The 22,334-nt window shown below is 33.7% G+C and overlaps 1 protein-coding gene across 3 annotated transcripts in view; it reads left to right on the forward strand.

Moving 5' to 3' along the window:
- NAPB (NSF attachment protein beta) overlaps nucleotides 1-22,334 on the forward strand; it is a 52,246-nt gene that overhangs the window by 15,652 nt on the left and 14,260 nt on the right. For 2 of the 3 annotated variants that reach the window (XM_001373901.3, XM_056813817.1), the window contains exons 2-5: nucleotides 10,372-10,451; nucleotides 13,489-13,605; nucleotides 15,519-15,565; nucleotides 15,712-15,789. In XM_001373901.3, the coding sequence (XP_001373938.1) occupies nucleotides 10,372-10,451; nucleotides 13,489-13,605; nucleotides 15,519-15,565; nucleotides 15,712-15,789 (322 nt within the window). The remainder of the gene's footprint in view (nucleotides 1-10,371; nucleotides 10,452-13,488; nucleotides 13,606-15,518; nucleotides 15,566-15,711; nucleotides 15,790-22,334) is intronic. The other variant, XM_056813818.1, reaches the window with a different exon arrangement.

The following is a 22,334-nucleotide window of genomic DNA, read 5'->3' on the forward strand; positions in this document are numbered from 1 at the left end:
CGAGGACTTCCTGATTGGTGATTCGGTCCTGCCATCGGATCCTCATGATTGACCGGAGAGAGCGTTGGTGGAATTGCTCCAGCTGTTTCATGTGCTTCCGGTACAGTGTCCATGTCTCACAACCATACAGGAGCGAGCTGAGGACCACTGCTTTGTACACTTTGAGCTTCGTCGCAGTGCTTACACCGCTGTGTTGGAGGAGTTTGGAGCGCAGCCGCCCGAGTGCCTGGCTGGCCTTTTGGATCCTGGCATTAATCTCGTGGTCTAGGGACCCGTCGTTGGCGATGGTGCTGCCCAGGTACTTGAGAGTGTTGACGTTAGAAAGCTTCGTGCCGTCGATTGTAATGCATGGCTGGTTAGTTGGCCTCCCTGTTGCGGATTGGAACAGCACTTCTGTTTTGCTGAGGCTGATAGTCAGGCCAAACAGTTTTGTTGTGGTGGAGAACCTGTCCACAATGGTTTGGAGATGATGTTCTTGGTGGGCCATGAGAGCACAGTCATCTGCAAAGAGAGCTTCCAGGATGAGTCTCTCTGTTGTCTTTGTTTTTGCAGTCAGGCGGCGAAGGTCGAATAGTGAGCCATCCAGTCGGTATTTGATGTAGACGCCCAGGTCTAGATCCATCACAGCATGTCGTAATACTTGGGTGACGTATAGGTTGAATAGTACAGGAGGGAGGACACATCCTTGTTTTACGCCATTGGAGATGTTGAAGGGGTCGGAAGTCTCTCCACCAGATAGGACTTCCCCTGTCATGTTGACATGAAAGAGCTGGATCAGTTTGACCAATTTTGCTGGGCAACCGAGCTTACTAAGGATCACCCACTGCATTCATATAAAATTAACATTATATATTTGAGGGATATTAAGACTTTTCCATACTTTAGAGATGGGTAGGTTTAAGACAAAATGACTGATCTTCTTACAGATATTATCAGTACAATTTGAATTTATGTGAATCATGCATATTCATCTAAGTAATAGATAAATATATATATATATATACATGTATAAATCATCATTAATAATGCAGCTTAGAAAAGTTAAGTTTACCATCTTCAGTTTTGACTTTTCTATGAGATATGCCTACATTGTCTTTACTTGAGTTGAGGCTTCTTTTTCTCAGGATAAGACTGAAAACCTGAAGACCCATGAAACTGATATAGTAAATAATTTTATAGGGATACTCAATATCACTAGGAATACTCCATAATCTAGAATTTTATTTTAATAATTATGCCAAATTCTATATGTCTCCAGCTGTTATGTTATTCCTTTATAGTCCCAATTTTAAGAAAAGAAAATGTATTTTTAATAAGACTTACAGAAGAATATTCATCTCTTCTCATTTGGGAGTCCAAAAAAAATTTTTTTGTCTAGATTGAAGGGTGATAGGTGGTCAGGTTGAAATATTCCTTCACATCTTTCTCCTTTCATACAAGAAATGTTCCACTTCTGAAATATATTTGAGATAATCCCTTGCTTTTATGGGGCTTCAAATCATTGATTAGGTGTTATTTGTTCCCATTTCTATTTGTGGGATCATTTAGCATTGTAACTGGTTGAGGGAGATGAGAAAGTCATATCTATAATGTTTAGGAATGTAAGCAAAAAAATGGGAAGCAATTAAACACAATCAACTAGTTTTGACATGAATAGTTGTCTTTAATTTCTTAACCCAGTGACAAGAGACTGAACTCTACTGGTTATCTCAGTTGAAAGGATAAATGTCTTTTGATGTGAGGTTCTGACAGCTTTTCTCTTGGGATTTGGATTTGAATGCTAACTGATTTTCTAAAGGGAAGGGATAAATTTATAATATGTAAGAATTTTCTTCTGGACCAAGCCTAGTTCAGGCCAGTCCGGTGATTCAGGTTCAGTATTAGAACATAGGGAAATAGTTGTGGACCTTCAAATTAAGTAAAAATGTTTACTTACTAGAAAATATTTTAAAGGATTTAATTGTTAATAAAAGTGCTGTGTGAATTACTTGGGAACAAGCAATATTTATGATGTATTTTCATTTGATTCAGCAATATGCTTTTGTCAGTAGGCTGGCTTAGAATATTTATCTTAACAAAATGAAACCAGATTCCAGTTAAACTGGTTTTCACATCTTCGTTTTGCCATCCAGTGGTTGATTTGTGTTATGCATACATTTTATTAGTCTCTTATTATGTTTTCAGTTTTGTAGTTTTCAAGTTTGTAGTTTTAGGAATGTATCAAGGATATTGCAAAAGTTATAGCTCTTATATAGCACATTTAGAAATGTAAGAAATGTTGCAGTTTACAGATAGTGTTGGCATGGGAAAGGATCATTCATACCTATAATGAAATAGAATCAGTCATAGCAACAAGCAAATAAAAGTACAATTGAAAACAAAAACAAAAAGAGCAGACTATTACTGCAAAATAGCCTAATTAATTCTCAGAAAACTACCAAAGCCCTTCAAAGGGACCAAGGAACAGGAGAAGTTATTATGATTCTTTTATTGTATAGTACTGTAATGGCAAGCCTATGACATGTGTGCTGGAGGCAGCTGCATCCCTCTCCTTCTCCACACGTGCCTTATATTATTTCTCAAATGACTTGCCCCTCTGCTTAGCAGCCCAGTGGGAGTGCTTCCTCCTTTCCCTGTCTGGGGTAAGGCAGGGGGGAGGGGCTCACATGTGGCATGAGGGTTGCAGTTTCAGCACTTGGTCTCTAAAAGGTTTGCCATCACTGGTACAGTATAGGCTTCTTTAATATCAAGAAGACTAGTTAAAAAAAAAGATAACAGTGACTAAGAAGAAGGACATTTTTGACATTAGCAAGATAAGTACAAAGACTGGAGTACTGGATACTGGAAACAGATCACCTTTACTGGCAGAAATTTTTTCATTTAAGGACATACCAAAACTGTTGTCAGAAGAAGTCAAAGTAATTAAATCTGGGCATATTTCTCAAACTAAAATATCCCCTTAAAATATTTTGGGGATTTTAATTTCTAGCAGCTTTGTGAATTTGCTCACATCAAGGAATGATGAACATTGATTAATATCTTGATATACTAGGAAGCTAAATCTTTCAGGAATTAAAATCACAAAAGGAGATGAAATATTACAACATGATGTTGCACCATGCTGCATTAATATGAAAGGTTAAGAAATGTGTGCAAGTGATAAAAATAAAATGTTTTTATGGCCTAGGAACTCACATGATTTAAATACCATTAAAAATCTCTCTGCTGTAAATAAGGCTAATCTTGGGAAAGTGAGTATTTGTCAAAGATGTTCCAGTAGATGAAAGTATGAATCCTTAATGAAGTAAAGAATGTGTCTTAAGTCTTGTTAAAACTCAATGCCAAATAATGTAGAATAAAGTTATTGCAGAAAAGGAAGAACATAGTATATATTTTAAAAAGATAAAATTTAAAAGTTTATGGTAATGCAATTAATTAATTTAAAGTCAGTTAATTCATTTAATATCAGTTATTTTTCTTTTAAAAATTTATATACCTCTTCAACTTTATATTTGCCAGGTTAGCAATACTGAGTCAAATTTCAGAAATATCAGCTCCCCAAACTCCTTACCCCTTGATGAGGAAACTAGCCCTACCTTTGTAAAACAATCACTACTCTTACTACATCCCATCCCTTTTGGCAAGGTACCAGAAGTCTTCCTGGGGATCATTAACTCTCTAAATGAATTAAAGGATATTAAATATCTCTGACTTAAGAGATATAAGCAGCATCAGTAGAGAGAAGCTAAGTACAAATTAAAGAAAGATTTAAAAGAAACAAACAATATGAGTCTTCTAAAAAAAATGAATGAATTTTGTGTGTAATGAAAGTAATATGGATAGTTCACAGTGGCTCTACTGAAGTCAAGTAGTGATGATGAAAAGGATTTAAACCAGGAACATTAGGACCACAGCTCCAGTGATAGAATCTCTGGTAGGTCAAAATCATCTCTACAGGGTAACTAAGTATCTCATGCAATCTGAGCCAGTATTCAGATTTGTCCAGTACCTCCAATCATTGTTACACAGCCCACCAGCCAAAATACCCTTCCCCATTCTCATCATGAGGATGATGCTAACTCTTTATCCTATTAGAATCCTTTCCTGAAGGTTTTTCCTCTTATTGTATCTGGGGTGAATAAAGATTTCCTTAACTTCATCCAGGGAGTCAGAATTACTGCCAAGTCATCTAAGAGATCCCCTTTCTTCCAAAGGCATTCACATTTCCATTAATTACATAAAGATAATTTTGTTTCAAGGTTCCCATGACACTAAGAAGATATTTCCCCAAAATATTACCTATATCTCAGACCATTTTAATTTTTTTTTAATTTTTAAAGGTGTTATTTTTAAAATTTATTTAGAATATTTTTCCATGGTGTTACAGGTTTCATGATTTTTCCTACCTCTCTTTCCTCCTCACTCCCGTAAGTGACAAGAAATTCGACTGGTGTGATAGAGGCTGGGGGTTCTCCTCTCTTTTCCTACTCTCCATATCTCAGGGTCCAAGCCTCCCCTCTAGACTACATTCCTTCTGTTTTTTATATCTTTTTTTTAAACACTTGGTTATACATGTATCACTGTTCAAAATCTATTTCCATGTTATTTATATTTGCAGTAGAGTGATCTTTTAGCATCAAAACCCCCAATCACATCCCCATCAAACCACGTAATTGATCATATGTTTTTCTTCTGTGTTTCTACTCCCACAGGCGGAATGTGGATAGCGTTCTTTCTCATAAGTACCTCAGTATTGTCCTGGGCCATTGTATTGCGTAGAAAAGTCTATTACATTCGATTGTGTCACAATGTATCAGTCCCTGTGTACAATGTTTTTGTGTTCTACTCATTTTGCTCTGTATCAATTCCTGAAGGTCTTTTCAGTTCACATGGAATTCCTCCAGTTCATTATTCCTTTTAGCACAAGAATATTCTATCACCAATAGATACCACAATTTGTTTAGCCATTCCCCAATTGATAGATACCCCCTCATTTTCCATTTTTTTGCCACCACTAAGAGCATGGCTAAAAATATTTTTGTACAAGTCTTTTTCTTTATTATCTCTTTGCGATACAAACCTAGCAATGATATTGCTGAATCAAAGGGTATGCATTCTTTGAAAGACCTTTGGGCATAGTTCCAAATTGCTATCCAGAATGATTGGACCAATTCACAACTCCACCAGAAGTGTATTAGTGTCCTAATTTTGCCACATCCCCTCCAACATTTATCATTTTCCTTTGTTGCCATATTGGCCAATCTGCTAGTTGTGAAGTAGTACCTTTGAGTTGTTTTTTATTTGCATTTCTCTGATCAGGAAGGATTTAGAGCACTTTTTCATGTGCTTATTGATAGTTTTGATTTCTTCATGTGAAAACTGTCTATTCATGTTCCTTGACCATTTATCAATTGGGGAATGGCTTGATTTTTTGTAAATTTGACTTAGTTCCTTATATATTTGGGAAATTAAGCCTTTATCAGAGAGTTTTGTTATAAATGTTTTTCCCAATTTGTTGCTTTCCTTCTAATTTTGTTTACATTGGTTTTGTTTGTACACTCCCCTTTTAATTTGATATAATCAAAGTCATTCATTTTACATTTTGTAGTGTTCTCTAACTCTTGCTTGGTCTTAAACTCCTTCCTTTCCCACAGATCTGACAGGTATCCTATTCTATGTTCAACTAATTTATTTATGATTTCATTCTTTATATTTAAGTCATTTACTCATTTTGAATTTATCTTGGTATAGGGCCCAGGACATTTTTAGAAAGGAGCTTTTTAAACCATCTTTGGGGAAAGAGACCTACTGATTAGGGAGGACCTGAAGCATCTCCTTAGAATATATTGTGAGGGGACAAATAATCTCAAGGCTAGTGACTTGATGCAGAATACAAAATAAAGAGTGACTGAAGGGGACATGGTCTCCCAGTAATAAATATAGATGAGATGTTTATCTTCCCCATCCTTAAAGATTATTACGTATTACCCATGTGGCTCATAGGTTAGCCCTCTGGGAAGATTTGTTAGGACTCTAATCTCTCAGAGTATGCTGTTACTGGATTAATAAATATCTGCTGAAGTTGTTTTGCATACCTCTCTCTAATAGCAGGCTGAATCATCCTTTAACCAGGCAAAGTATAGTTCTTTAAAGTCCAAGTTCTTATAGGCAGGTATTCACTGGATTACCAGAAAAAGCATAGGATAGGGTTGGGATTGGAGATCTCAGGCTCTTGCAAAATATCACTGGATTACCAGAAAAAGCATAGGATAGGGTTGGGATTGGAGATCTCAGGCTCTTGCAAAGTATAACAGTTCATGAAGGGTACTAATGTCAGAGAAGCTTCATCAATGTGAAAAAAGGTCTAAGTGACTAAAAAGCAATAAGGGATAGACAATGGGGATCAAGTGGCTTGCCCAGGGTCTCACAGCTAGAAAATATCTGAGACCAGTTTTGAACCCAAGACCTCCCATCTTTGGGCCTAACTTTCAATCCACTGAGCCACCTAGCTGACCATTATGCATTCTTTTAATATTTATTTTTGATTCTCTACTGTCAATTTTTCTTCTAGTTATATATTTTTGCATTTCCTTTCTTAGCATTATTACCTCTCTGGATATGATGTCTGTCATATCTAAGTTATGTAGTGTTGTTTGATTTTCATTTCTGCATTACAGTCTCTGATTTTTCAACAACTTTAGCAAAGTTGCAGATTACAAAATAAACCCATATAAATCATCAGCATTTCTATATATTTCCAACACAGCAGCAAGAGTTAGAAAGAGAAATTCCATTTAAAATCACCCTAGACAATATAAAATACTTGGGAATCTATCTGCCGAGACAAACACAGGAGTTATTTGAACACAACTACATAACACTTTCCATACAATTAAAACCAGATATAAATAATTGGAAAAACATTAATTGCTCATAGATAGAATAGCTAACATAATAAAAATGACAATCCTACACAAACTGATTTACTTGTTTAGTGCCATACTCATCAAACTACCAATAAACTTTTTTACTTAATTAGAAAAAACAAAGTTTATTTGGAAGAACAAAAGATCAAGAATATAAAAATAATTTTAAAATGTGAAGGAAGGTGGCCTATCAGTACCAGATCTCAAACTATATTATAAAGCAGTGGTCATCAAAACAATATGGTACTGGCTAAGAGACAGAAGGAAAGATCAGTGGAATAGACTTGGGTTTAGTGTCCTCAGCAAGATAGTCTATGATAAACCCAAAGATCCCAGCTTTTGGGACAAAAATCCACTATTTGACAAAAACTGCTGGGAAAATTAGAAAACAATATGGGAGAGATTAGATTTGGATCAACATCTCACACCCTACACCAAGATAAACTCAGAATGGGAGAATTACTTGAATATGAAGAAGGAAACTATAAGTAAATTAGGTGAACACAGAATAGTATTCTTGTCAGATCTTTGGGAAAGGAAAGATTTTAAGATCAAGCAAGAGTTAGAAAAAATTACAAAATGTAAAATAAATAATTTTGGTTAAATTAAATTAAAAGGGGTTTGTACAAACAAAACCAATGCAACCAAAATTAGAAGGAAAGCAACTAATTGGGGAAAAAAATCTTCATAATAAAAATCTCTGACAAAGGTATAATTACTCAAATTTATAAAGAGCTAAATCAGTTGTACAAAAAATCAAGCCATTCCCCAATTGATAAATAGACAAGGGAAATGAATAGGCAATTTTCAGATGAAGAAATCAGAACTATCAATAAACACACTAAAAAGTGTTCTAAAACCCTCCTTATCAGAGAAATGCAAATAAAAATAACTCTGAAGTACCATCCTATACAGAGTGGACTGGCTAATATGATAGCAAAGAAAGTAATAAATGTTGGAGAGGATGTGACAAAATTCAGACGTTAATACATTGCTGGTGGAGTTGTGAATTGATCCAACCATTCTGGATGGCAATTTGGGACTATGCCCAAAGGGTGCTAAAAGACTGCCTGCTCTTTGATCCAGCCATAGCACTTCTGGGTTTGTACCCTAAAGAGATAATAGGGAAAAAGACTTGTACCAAAATATTCATAGCTGCGCTCTGTTTGGTGGCAAAAAAAATGGAAAATGAGGGGATGCCCTTCAATTGGGGACTAGCTGAACAAATTATGATATATATTGGTGATGGAATATTATTCTGCTCAAAGGAATAATGAACTAGAGGAATTCCATGTGAACTGAATGACTTCTAGGAAATGATGTAGAGTGAAAGGAGCAGAACCAGGAGAACATTATACATAGAGACAGATACACTGTGGTACAATCAATTGTAATAGACTTCTCTACTAGCAGCAATGCAATGATCCAGGACAATTCTGAGAGACTTTTAGAAAGAATGCTATCTACATTGAGAGGAAGAACTGTGAGAATAGAAACACAGAAGAAAAACAACTGCTTGATCACAAGAAAAACAACTGCTTGATCACAAGGATCGATGGGGATATGATTAGGGATATAGACTCCAAATGATCACCCTAGTGCAAATATCAGTGGTATGGAAATGGCTATGGGACGGAGTTTGGGGGAGGGCTGGGAAAGAACATGAATCTTGTAACCATAGAAAAATATTCTAAATTAATTAATTAAATAAAATCTTCAAAAAAATAAAATAATTTAAACAAATCTCTGATTTCTGATCTAAGTACATTCCTAAAATTGCTTTATTTCTCTTCTGAACCATTTTCTAGTTTTCTCTTCTGGCTTATCTAATTTCCTGATTACAAATTACCTAGTGATATATTTTATACCACTTCATTATATACACTTTTAACTGGAAATAATGTTGTAACCTTTAGGCACTCACTGGGAATCTTTTGTTATTGGCTTATCTATGACTTTGCTTCTTCAAAGATTGTGAGATTCTGAGATTTGAAGCTATACAAGATCACTTGTAGAACATTTATATTTGAGTAAGATGTTTGTTGTGTGACAAGGAGCAACTTGGGAGTGTTGAAAACATTATTCAGTTTCCCAAATGGTATCTGGCTTGTACTCCTCTTCCTGTTCAATTCTCATTGTCCATTTGCTGTGCTTGTTCTAACTATGGAAACTGTTTTAGTAATTCAGTGGATTGGGTATCCAGCTGTGTGTCATAGTTTACTAATGAACTTTTATTCTTTTTTTATTTGAACCAGATTGATGTTAAAATAGAAGTTAGAGGATGAAATAAAGATGTAATATTTGATCTAAGAGTTAATAGTCAGTGTAATTTGAGTAGGGAAGTAACATGGCAAAAAAAATTATACTTTTGGAAAATCATTTGGCAGCCATGTATAGAATGGATTAGAGAGGGAGAGTCAGGAAGACAAATAATGAGGCTATTGCAACAATCTGAGAGGTAATAATGGCCTCAACTAATGCAATTAGGGAAGAGGGTATAGGTGGAAGAAATATTGTTCTGTTAGAAATGACAAGATTTGGTACCTGGTTGTATTCGTGAAATGAGGAGTCAAGAATAATGCCCTTATTGTTAATTTGGATGACTAGAAGAATGATGATACTTTTAACAGAAATGAGAAAAAAATGTTTAAAAGTGAGTTTGGGAGAAAAGTGTAATGAGTTTTGTTTTTCAAATGTTAAATTTAAGATGCTTTTGTGACATAGACTGTCTTCCAGGCAGTGATGTTGGACTAGCGGTCAGGGCGAGAGAGTAGGGGTGGATTTGTAGATCTGGGAGTTATTTTTGCAAAAAGAAGATAAATATATAGGGGCCAATGGAATTACCAAGAAAGTATTCAGAAAGAAGAGAAGAGGTCTCAGGATAGAGATTTTTGTATAGATTCTACAGTTATAGAGTGTGACATAGATGGTAATCCAGAAAAGGTGACTAAGAAGGAATAGTCACACAGTTAAGAGAACCAAGAAAGCAGTCTTTCAACTCAGGAAAGAATAATTATCTAGGAAAAGAGAAATAGTACAAAATACTACAGAGTACTTAAAAAAAAGATGGAGAGACCAAGAAAAGACCATCTATTGTGTCAACAACGCTATCATTGATAACTTTGAAGGAAAAATTTCAGTTGAATGAGTGATAAGTTAAGGGTGATACTGGGAACCCAAGAGATTGAATGGACAGTAGTACCCTCAGAAGATTTGGGGACATTTTTTTAAAGAAAAGTGTGGTTTAGGGAAGAAAAAAAGATAATGTAATGGCATGTCCATCTTTGTCTTCTCATTCTCTGCTACTCACTCTTTCCCAAAATGAAAAGAATGTTAGGGGCAGAATAGGGAGAAAGAGAAGTGTCAGGAAAGATGGATCTCATGTAAGAATGAAAATTTTATTTGCAGTGGCAAGAATAACCTTGTCTTTTTAAAATTTTCTTAGAGGAAATACAAGAATAGAAGAGGCATGTGAAATGTATACAAGAGCTGCAAATATGTTCAAGATGGCCAAAAACTGGAGTGGTATGTATGGGTTTTTTTGTTTTTAAAGACAGTAGACCAGTATTTTCAGAGCAAGAAATGACACTCTGCATAAAGGTCTATTTAGAGAAAAGGACTTAAATACACTTAAAGTACACTTAAATCCCAGATTGCAAGCACCATGGACATACATAGATGGTTAATAAATTGCCATATAAAAGTAAGACAACTAAAGACCTGTCCTGGTGAAATAACAAATATAAGCATAATGTAACCTAGTTTAATTTTTTAAGGCCTGGAAACTATAGCTACTTTGTTTTCTTTTATCTAATACAGTGGGCATTCAGTAAATGTTAATTAATGATTTATAATATGTTAAAAAAGAATAACTGTCATCATAATTTCTTTCAAATTATATCAGAAAAGGAGTAATTATAAAAAGCATATTAAAACATTTTAAAGAAACACTTATGTTACTAATGAAAAAGTGTCTAATTCTTGTGAACCAGATGGCAATGGCCATTAATCACTATCAATTCCTATTGGGATAAGTATTTTTTTGGAAATTTTAACAATGGTAAAATTGATTAAATATAAACATTGATGCTCAATTTTTTTCACACATCAATCCTTTTTTAATGGAGGTTCAAAAATAGTGAAGTTAATAAAATTAGTTTTAATTTCATTTTTCTAAAATCAGTTATTGTTTCTGAATGAATGACAATTTTTTCTAAGGTTAGTTTTAGAGAGAAATAAAGTTAAGAGCTCTACATTTTCTCTTCTGAAGCCAATCATTTCTTCCTATTTAAGGTAGGAATTGCTTTGTTTGTTTTGTATTTTTGTTTTAGTAGAAACAAAATGGTTACTATTGTGGAGCAAGACTCTACTGTAACTTTTTCTTAATTACAATTTATACTAAATCATATTATAATATCTATTTTGGATTTAAGAAGGCTTTTAGGGTTAGTCCACATATTCTTTGTACTTTCTTTACCTGTCCAAACATATGGAGTAATTTTATTTACTAACATCTGACACTTTTCTTTTGTACTAATTACTTTTTTACTTAAATTTCTAATAAAAATCCACATTACATATCATTATGTGTACAAATTAGTGATTGCAGTGTCTACTTATCCGACCACTGATATTTTTTTAACTACTGTCTCCAGGAAGAGATAGATCTACATATTATACGTTGCTCATTTCATACTATTAATGCATTATAAACCTGAAAATATCATGTCATATTGAGAGAAAATAAAGTTCAGTTGTTTTAAAGCCTATATTTATATTTAAAGAAATTAGCTTAGCTGATTAACTGTGAATTCCATATGTGCCTCTGTCTCAGAATTTTTGGTAGATTTCACCTGTCCATTATAGAAGTGTGATTACAAGTAATAAAAATAATAGTAATTTTTTTTAAAAAGTAGAAAAATAAATGTGCAGAATTTAGAGTCAATATATTATTGGTTTTTGGAGAAGAGGAGGAAGATGGAAAAATCTCAGATGTTGGACTGAATTCAGACATCTATAATTGAATGTATTACTCATAGTTTGAGAACATTCTGTAGGTGTTAGTCATTAGTGCTTTTAATTGTATAATTTCTTTTATTTGAATGTTTTTCTTTGTGATCCTTAATAAGATAGCCTATTTTAGATGCAAATTGGATGGGCAAGTATTAAATAACCACATAGAGAAATGTGAGGATTAAAAACAGGACTGTCTTGAAAGAAGTCAATATCTTCCTTTGCATTTCTATTAATTACTATCTTATATCGTCTAAAGTATTCTTTATTGTCCCTTGACAAGATTAGTTTGTTTATTTTTCAATTTGCACAACAATCTAGCTCCCTTACATGGAAATACCTTTCCTAACTCTTCACCTGTGTATAAATCTTACAGATCTTTTTTTTTTAAATGATGGTTGTCCTATGAAAGATTCAGCTTTCCTCAGCAATACAGTGATCTAAGATAATTCCAGAAGAGAACTGATGGAGTCAGAATGCAGATTGACACATACCATTTTTTACTTTATTTTGCATATATATATATTTTTTAATTTTGGGGTTTTGGTTTTATATGAGTGTTCTCTCATAATATGACCAGTATGGAAATATGTTTTGCATGATCATACATGTATAACCAGATCAGATTACTTACCGTGTCAGGGAGCAAGTGGAAAGAGAGAGAGGGAGACAGTTTGGTTCAGAAAATACATTTTAAATTGTTATTACATGTAATTGGGAAAATTAAATTTATCTTTTGAAATGAAGGTTGTTACTTATGGACTTCCATACTTAAAGGGATGGGGCCTATAAAATTCTAAAAATCAGTACAGGTGTAACTTATATGACACGGTTCCAAACAAACATATTTTACAGTAATGCCATTAGGTTTTATAGTAATCATAACTATAAAGATGTAGTAGAACTAGAAGGGACCTTGGAAGTCCCCTTATCCTCCCCATGAGTGAACATGAGAGCAAAGGTTATTTGCCCATGTTCATACAGGTAGAAAGTATATGTTCAAACCCATGATCTGACTCCAAATTCAGTGCTCTTCCCACCATATTATAATAACACTTTTTTTTTAGAATTTTAAAGTTAATAATGCCCTTTACATACATTATTTCATCTTATTGCTTGATCCAAATAACTATTTAGGTAGACTATTCTCCTGAGGCCAGTCTCACTTGTCTTCTGCTCCAACTTTCCTACCTTTATGGTTTCTTTTACACCCTAGTTTATTACCTCCCAAGACATGAGAAAATTCTAGCCTTCCCTTTCTGGCGATTTCTGCATATTCCTCATCTTGAGAGCACATACTTCTACTCTAGTTAGCAGTTTTCCTATAGAATTAACTGCCCTATTAAAACATTATTTTTCCTTCATTTAACATTCTTTTTTGTGTAGAATCAGGTAATTTTGGTGGGTTGTATTTATTCTTGAATCTGTTTTTATTTATTTCTGACTCAGAATACTCTTTCAATGAAATTTACTACTTTAAAAAATGGTTCAGGTTGCTAACAGTTATATATATATATATATATATTTTTTTTTTTTTTTGCTTTTCTAGCTGCAGGAAATGCCTTTTGTCAGGCTGCCAAGCTCCATATGCAGCTACAGAGCAAACATGATTCAGCTACAAGTTTTGTAGATGCTGGAAATGCATATAAAAAGGCAGATCCACAAGGTGAGATCCAGAATAATATGTACCTACCCATCAATATCTGCTTAATTCTGGTTAATTTTTACTTATTTTTGGATCTTTATTTACGCAGAACATTAGCAAAGTCTATTACTACTACTAGAATATTTTACTTTCATCTTTTTAACAAGAAAGGAAATATAACCTAATTTAGCATATTTGAGTTCTTTTTCATACTCTATATTGAGGGAACCCTTATTTACTTATACAAATATTTAGAAGTAGTATATGGACAAAGAGTAAATGATTTCAATTTTGTAGTTGTGAACATAGTTGCTTCAACTAATGTTATTTATTGGCAGTATTGATTATGTATATATGCTTTGTATGTTCTTATTGTCTTTTCATAGAAGCTTTGGCCTATTTACATTTTAGAGTATATAAGTAGCATGTTTTGGGCTTTAACTCTATCCTAAAATTATCCTCTCTTACAGAGGATTATACTGTATGTAAGATTGAAATATATTTTAAAATAATCACTAGCTATAGAATAAAGTGATGCATATATTTATATTTCAGTTTTGAAATTGATTGTTCAAGATATTTTGATTTTTATATTTGGTATACATGGTGTAAAAACTTTTAATGAATTTTTTGTTTTTCAAATAAAAATACCTCTGTAAAAGTTATTAATACACTTGGCAAATAAAAATACTAATTACTACCCCAGTAAGAACTCTCAGGCCTTTCTTTTCTTAACATGGAATACTAAGTAGTAATACTAATAACTTTTAACTTATATGGTGCTGTAAAATTTTCACAATTCATTTAATGCATGTAACTTCTTTTACTTCTCTAGAATACTGATTTCCAAACTTTCACACATGAAGTAATCAGAGATTTAATGAGAATATTTTCAATCCTAGCTATAGTTTCTCTAAAATATTAAATAGGAAAGTTTATAATCAAGAGTCACCCCAAAGCATTAATAATATAAATGTATATCTTTATCGTTGTACCCATATTTGGGTATATGTATATAAATATATATACATGTATTTAAATATACATGTGGATATATGCATACATTAACATACATGTTACATGTCAATTAAAATTTTAAATCTATGTTAATTTTCTCCATTTTGCTTCAGAAGTTCTCTGACCCTACTTTCCTCTTGTATGTAATGTCCCTCAGGATGCTCTTTTTTGGAACATCATTTATGTATCCCATAAATGTATTTGAAGTTTTAAAAATTAATTACAGAAATTTTTACTTTATGATACTGAATATTTTATGCCATATAGAGTTTTCTAATAGCCTTTATTATTGAAGTTGTATATTTTTGAAGTAGTTTTCCATAGCATCTTATGTAGATGATGTTTAAAAGAACATAGTCACGAACTTTCTTGAACATGCTAGGAAATGTAGACTTGCTTTGCCCTAAGGAATTTGATTAAAATCTTTTTGAGTTGGACTTCAAGAAGAATAAAACTTGTGCTACTTACCTTTCTTGTGACTCAGTGGCAGGGATGATGCTGTGTCTTCTAGTTATGACTCATTTAAATCCAAAAGAGGACAATCTTTCTATTCTATTTATGATTCAAATTATAACTGACCCAAGTTAATATTAATGAACCCATGATTTTGTTTTCTTTATAATGCAGTCTTTCATCTGGATGGAATCCTCATTTAAAGGTTATAAGTAAATAAGCCAAATAATGCTAGCATAAGCTATAATTCCCTAATTTACATTGTAGCAGCTGGGAACAAAGCCACGCTATTACAACTGGACTTTTGCATGATTGTGTTTGCTTTTTACTAACTTCCCTGTCCATATTCCATCCCCAAATTATACCTAATTAATATTCTAGTAAGAGCCATGAAGAAGATTTCAGTTTAAACCTATTTGACTGAATGGATTTCTCATTGTTTTCTTTAAATGCCTTCGCTTCAGAGGCTATCAACTGCTTAAATGCAGCCATCGATATTTACACAGACATGGTAAGAAATTGCATTGCTTGAGTGACTGTGGGGTGGAATCAAAGATGGCTTGGAGAATTTTTTTTTCACTTTCCCCAAACTGATATGGTAGAAAACAGATGAATATGATAGATGAACCTCTCTGTTTTTGCTTTTTTTCTTTCCAGGGAAGATTTACAATTGCAGCCAAGCATCACATTACCATTGCTGAGATATATGAAACTGAGCTGGTAGACATTGAGAAGGTAAGTTTGTGATAGCTTTGCTTGCAAAATTTTGATCTAAAGAGTAATAAATAAGATTAATTTTTTTAAAGAGAGCAGTTTACTAGTCACTTAAAATTTTACTAAAGGAAGCCTGTATTCTTTAAGCTGACTTAAAACTTGGTGGTAAACTATTTATTTTTCATTAGGTATTTCCTTCATTGATCACTACTATAAACATCCTAAGTGAGGTCATCTAAGTGATAATTTATTATATTTAATCCTATAGTTACCAAGAATCCCTTGTGCTACCTAACTGCTCCTAGCCTTTCTTTAAGGAGGTAGCTCACAGTATGTTTCTCCTAGGAGGTGTTTGATGATGAAGCATTCAGACCTGGAATTAACTACTTTATTAATGGTTCTATAAAAAGAGAAGAGACAGTATGTGAGAGCTAGTAGGTGATGCTTGTAAGGATAGCTAGGTGAAAATGCCATCTTAGCATAGGTAGCCATTTTAATATGAGACAAGGATTGTGGCAGAGCATTATCTTAAGAGTTAAACAAAGAGAAACTACTTCATTTTACTTCTGTCTTTTCTGTTAAACAACATGAGCTTCTAAGCAATATAAGAGAAAATTAAAATCTGTAGGAAATGCTTAGCTTTTAAAAATTTCTTTTATTTGTCTAGATGATTCATATTCACTATTTATATATTTCCAAGTGTAAGAACTTTCTGATTACATAAAGAATCATTGTCTTTGAGAAATCATGATTAATAGGAAAATTGTCAGAAGACTAGAAATAGATAGATACTGTTGCCGAGTTTCAGATAGGTTAAAAAAAAAAACAATAGACTACAGAAACTAAGAATAAGCAAAATTCTGAAATAGCATTATTACTTAGATTTAACATGAATTCATTAAAAAACAAGTTATGTATGTTAAATTAACCTAACTTTTTTCTTGGTAAGGTTTCTAGATAAGCAAATCAAATGACTGTCATAGGTATGGTAGGTTTCTTCTCAATGTCCTAAAGGCTTTTGAGAAGACTTCTCCTTATATTTTTGGGTACATGTTGAAATTAAGCAATGCTGGCTATAAATCCTTGTTAATCTGGAGGGAGTTCTTCAGTGGTGTGCCTCAGTGCTCTATCCTTGATAACTTTCTAGTCTACATCTTTATGAATAATTTAGGGGAATATATAGAAGACTTTTTTAAAATCAAATTTGTAGGTGACACAAAGCTTGAAGGGAGCTACAGTCATCCCTTGCTATATCGTGGTTCACTTATCGTGGCTTGACTGTATCACAGGCTTTTAGAAAAAATATATCTAATTCTGTATCATGGAGTTACACTTATTGCTTGCTGCACACTGCCAGCTGATGGAATGAAATGCGACCAACCACCGCGCTGTGTTCTGTATACTTGGCACTGATTGACTCAGTGGGTGTAGGCTAATAAGTGTATGGAAAAGATTTATAGGAGAGTGGGAAGGGTTTATAAGCCTTTATATATATATATATATATATATATATATATATATATATATACACATATATATAATATAACCACCGCTACTTCATAGATTTATATATAAATATATATATATATATAAACATAAACATACAAACACTGCTACTTCATAGATTTTCACCTATGGCAGGGATCTCTGGAATATAACTCCTACGAGAGGTGAGGGATCACTGTAATTCATTGAATGGAAGTTAGGATTCAAAAAGATCATTACACTGGAGAGAGAGGTCAAAAATAACAAGGTAGAATTTTATAAGGCTAAATTGTGAAGTCCTGCACTTGGATTTGAAATAATTAACTATCAGAGAATGGAAACATATTTAACAATACTTTATGTAAAAAAAACATATGGAGGCTTTATTTGATTACTAGTGCATTATGAATTTTCATTTTGCTATATATTCAAAGAGCTAATTCAATCTTTGACTACATTAATAGGAAAGTAAATTAAGAATGATGGTAGGACCATTGATCCTAAATATTTTCTGTCAACCATGGCACAAACTATAACAGCATGGTGTAAAGATTAAAATTTTGGGAGACTGAGGCAGGTAGAAATTAGTTTCTCTCTGCAAGGAATATTATATTTTTATGAGGTTTATTAAAGATTAAGGATTAAAGAAAATACAGGATAAGAAAACACGTGCCTAGGCCAGAGAGGCCTAGACAAGATAATCTCACATCATGGAAGAGATGACTCTGCTCCAAAATGGAAGTCCAAAAAGAAAGAGCGAGCCTATTCACAGCCAGGTTAAAATACCTTCTCGATCTTGACCCACATGAGAATTCAATGAGATTACAGGGCATTCTGGGGATTGAAGTCCTGGATTTGTATCTATTTTTTACAATGGACAGTATCTTAAAAATCAGATCTATAAGGTCATGGAGTGGAGTCAGGAAATATTCCAGACACATTCATCAGGAAGCAGCCTAAACAGATGATATTAGGACAACAAGGTAGTGGGCAAAAAGGATATATTCTAGTTGGGGAAAAATATAATGAGGTCAGGACATATTGACATCCAGAGGTCTAGTAGTGGACAATTGAGTCATAGTAGAACCAGCATGAAGACTGTCTTGAAGATGAGCTGCTGACCAGAACAAAGAGTGGACCAGAGTAGCTGACCTGGGATTTAATACAAATATGATCAGTTACAGATCAGAAATGCAGGGAACAGCATAATCTCTTGGAAGTTGGATAATGAAGACTGGCAAACAACTTTCCTTCTTCTCTCATGAGACTAAAAGTGCTCATTGTTGGAGTCCAGAGGCAAGATAAACAGCCCAGACTTCTGGAGCAAACCAGACATCTTTGAAGGATAGCTTATTTCAAGCAAATATATCAGGTTCAGCCTCCTTTGTGTTCACATGCATTCTCCAAGGTCATTAAATTCATTGAGGTAGAAGAGCTGGACCTTTAAACTTAACCCATTATAGGCCAATTGAGTTTTGAATCAAGTTAAAAGACAAAGAACTATGACTTAAGCAGTTATAGGACAAAGTTAATTACTTGTAAATAAGATCAATAAGAAAATGATACAGGATCAATTTAAACTTTTCACTCCACTCCCTTTCAACAGCCTGTCTCCTCCATACATTTTCACTGCCTGTCCTTTGTCAAGGAAAAAAGGAAATAAGGTAGAATAAGGAATAAGAAGAGAAACAAATAAAAGGCATAATAGTAAATAGCAGAGCCCTATGTTTAGGTCTAGGCAGGAACAAAAAGGTCCAACTCATAATGCTCTCGTTGTATATTTCCCAGCCTTCTTTGCCTCCTTTTACTTTTCCCATATTGTGAGTCCTGGACCCTAAGTTATATATAAAAGAATTTATCCAGAAATTTATGCCTACAATCAGTCAACAAGCATTAAGTGCCTACTACATGCCAGTCACCGTGCTAAGCCCCAGGGATACAAAAAAAGGCAAAATACCATCCCCATTGTACTCATGGAGCTCCCAGTTTAATGAAGGTGATGACATACAAACAGCTATGTACAAAGTAAATACAGACTAGGTCAAATGGGGGAATCAGTATAGGGAAGGCACTAACATTAAGGAAGAGGGGGCAGTTAGGTAGCTCAGTGGATTGAGAGCCAAACCTAGAGATGGAAGGTCCTAGGTTCAAATCTGGTCTCAGACACTTCTCAGTTGTGTGACCCTGGGCAAGTCATTTAACCCCTATTGCCTAGCCCTTACTGCTCTTCTGTCTTGAAACTAATACACAGTATTGATTCCAAGATGGAAGGTAAGGGTTTTAAAAACAAAGCAAAACAAAAACAAAATCATTAAGGAAGATTGTGAAGGACTTCTTGTAGAAGGTGAGATTTTAGCTGGCCTTGAAAGCAAAGGAAGCCAGAGGAGATAGATGGGGTGGGGAAGGGAGAACTCAAAGCATGGCCACCAGTCAAGAGATGGATTGTGATCAGAAGAGTAACTGTATCATAAAGTATTGTGGGGGTGAGGAAGACATAAAAAACACTAGCAAAGTAGGAGGAGGCTAGATATTTTTATATACATATCAATTTTGTGAATTTTTCAATCACAGTGAAACTCACTATAACATTGTTGCATTTAATAGGAAATAGATAAATTAACTGGATTTGATGGTTTCCTATTTGTCTTTATCTCAAGTGCTTTGGGGTCTTAAAATTCCAAACAAATGCCATTATGACCATTTTCATTTGTAAGAATTATAGTACTTAGAATTAAAAAGGAGACCTTAAACATTAACTAGTCCATCCCTCTCATTTTACAGATGAAGAAAGTGAGATACAGATTTTTCCTTTTCCCAGCTTGAAATCAGAAGTTCATGTCAATGATGAACATAATGAGAGCAACCTATAGTTTGCAAAGAGCTTTACATATAGGGTTAGGACCTGGATCTGTGATTTTTGTTGACTTAGGGAACTTTGCCCAGTTAGGAAATACTTTTCTACTAATGCAGTAGCACATTCTCAGCATCTAAGAGTCTTAGAGAATTACTGGAGAGATAAATGATTTGCTTAGTGTCACAGTTAGTATGTGTCACAGCTGGCACTTGGGCTGAGTTCTTATTGATTTCAGGTCTAATTTTTATTGCCTATGCTATACTGCCTCTATCTTTACATATAGTATTATTTAATTTTCATTGAAATTCTGCGAGGTACATAGAGTAAGGATCATTAAGACCTTTCTGAATATGGAGAAATGAACTTAAAAAAAAAAGGTTAAATTCATTGTCACAGATGCAGGAAAGTTAGTGCAAAAATTAGGACACCAGGTCCAGATTTTTCCCCACTAAACCTTTTTGCCTCTGTACTTTTGAATACTCATATGTATTGTTATATATGACAATATTCTATAAGACTGCTTGGATTACATTAATCAGTTTGTTTTGAATCTTAGAAATTCATGACATCTTTAGTACAGAGGAGGATAATCAGACTATAATAGGTTTTCTGCTTATAGTATATTGCTTTGATTTAGATATTGAAATAGTCTTTTATTGACTATATATTTTTATATACATTTATGACTTATAACTAATCTATGTAGCATTTTAAAATCTATTAAATATAAACATTTAATCACTAGTTTGTAATGTTACATTTATAATAGATTCTCAAAATGGTCAATAAATTTTAAACCTAGGAGTTGTAAACAATTAACTAAAGGGCTCTACTGTGGAAAGGAAAACTGAAGCAAGTTCTGAACTGTCTGCCACTCAGGTGGAACAAACCTCATAAGTAGGAAGTCAGCCTTTTCCTCAAATTCTATGTCTAGATGTGTTCTGAAACTTTTGTTTATTTGATAATGAAATTATAAACTGTTATATTTGAAAGGGACAATATAGATCATGTAATTGAGTCCCTATGTTTTACCTCAATGTACAAAATGTGAATTATTTTTAGAGATGAGAATATATGCCTATGTTCCATTTCTGACCTATGTAAAACTTGTGAAAATCCAACAATTTTACTTTTAAAGTTTTTCAAATTAATTTTTCCCTTAGTATTAAGATGCAAATGAAGAGAATTTTAAAAAATATCTTTAAAATAAGCAATGGATTAGTTACTTTTGTTAAATAAGAGAATGCTGCAATAATGAAAATGAATTAATATATTCACAAAGGATGGAAAAATAAAAATTCCTAGTAAATGATATATCCAAATACATAGCAACAAAATTGAAAACAAACTAAATAGTGCATTTTTAAAAAAGACAAAATTCCCAGATTAACAAAAAAAAGAAATAGAGAATCTAAACTGTGTGGTCTCAGAAAAATTAGGTAAGCCATGAATGAGTTCCCCCATTCCCCCATCTAGATGCATATATATAAGAAAATTTCTTCAAATATTTAAAGAAAAAATAAACATAAAACCATTCACAAAAATAGATAATTTGACCTTTTCCTAAGTACAACATTAGGTAATCTGATTTGTAATTGGATAAAAGATTAGGATTTTTCCATTGGGAAGAGAGAAAGCAAACAGGTACAATCTCTTGAAATCAGAAAAATAAGTGTCCCCCTCCTCCCAAGAATATGCAAAACAATCAGGGTGTATTATAACTGGAGGTTAATTTGTAATCAGAAGGGGTCAGTCTTTCAGTATAGAGATGGGGAAAAAATGGAGACCTCCCCCTTCTCAAAGCAGGGTTCAGGGGAGACAGCTGATGTTTAAGGTTGGCTCAGAGAGAGGAGAGGGATTTTGAAGATTTTACTCCTTCTGCCTTCCCTCCTTAGCTAAAGCTGCTCTCCCTGATTCGCTTTTGTCCATCCTCCCTTCCCCCCCACCCCCACTACTCAAGACCGAAGGACCTCCCCTTGATCTGTTCACTCTGTTCACAGTTGGGGAACAGATAACTTTTAATATCAATTCAATCAGGTAATACAAAAGGAATAAAAAATAAAAGGCCTTGGGAGCCCCCTGAGAGAAAGTCAGGTTGACTCACCCCTGGGCAACAGGAGCTGAAGTAAAGTCTGCTCGGGTTTCTCTTCAGAAAGTCCCTTCAATTGGGAAGTGTTGGGGGGGAAGGATTTCCAGTCACCAGCAGGAAAAAAGTGGGTAACCCTAA

Source organism: Monodelphis domestica, chromosome 1, assembly GCF_027887165.1.
Source record: "Monodelphis domestica isolate mMonDom1 chromosome 1, mMonDom1.pri, whole genome shotgun sequence".
In the NCBI taxonomy this organism is placed as follows: domain Eukaryota; kingdom Metazoa; phylum Chordata; class Mammalia; order Didelphimorphia; family Didelphidae; genus Monodelphis; species Monodelphis domestica.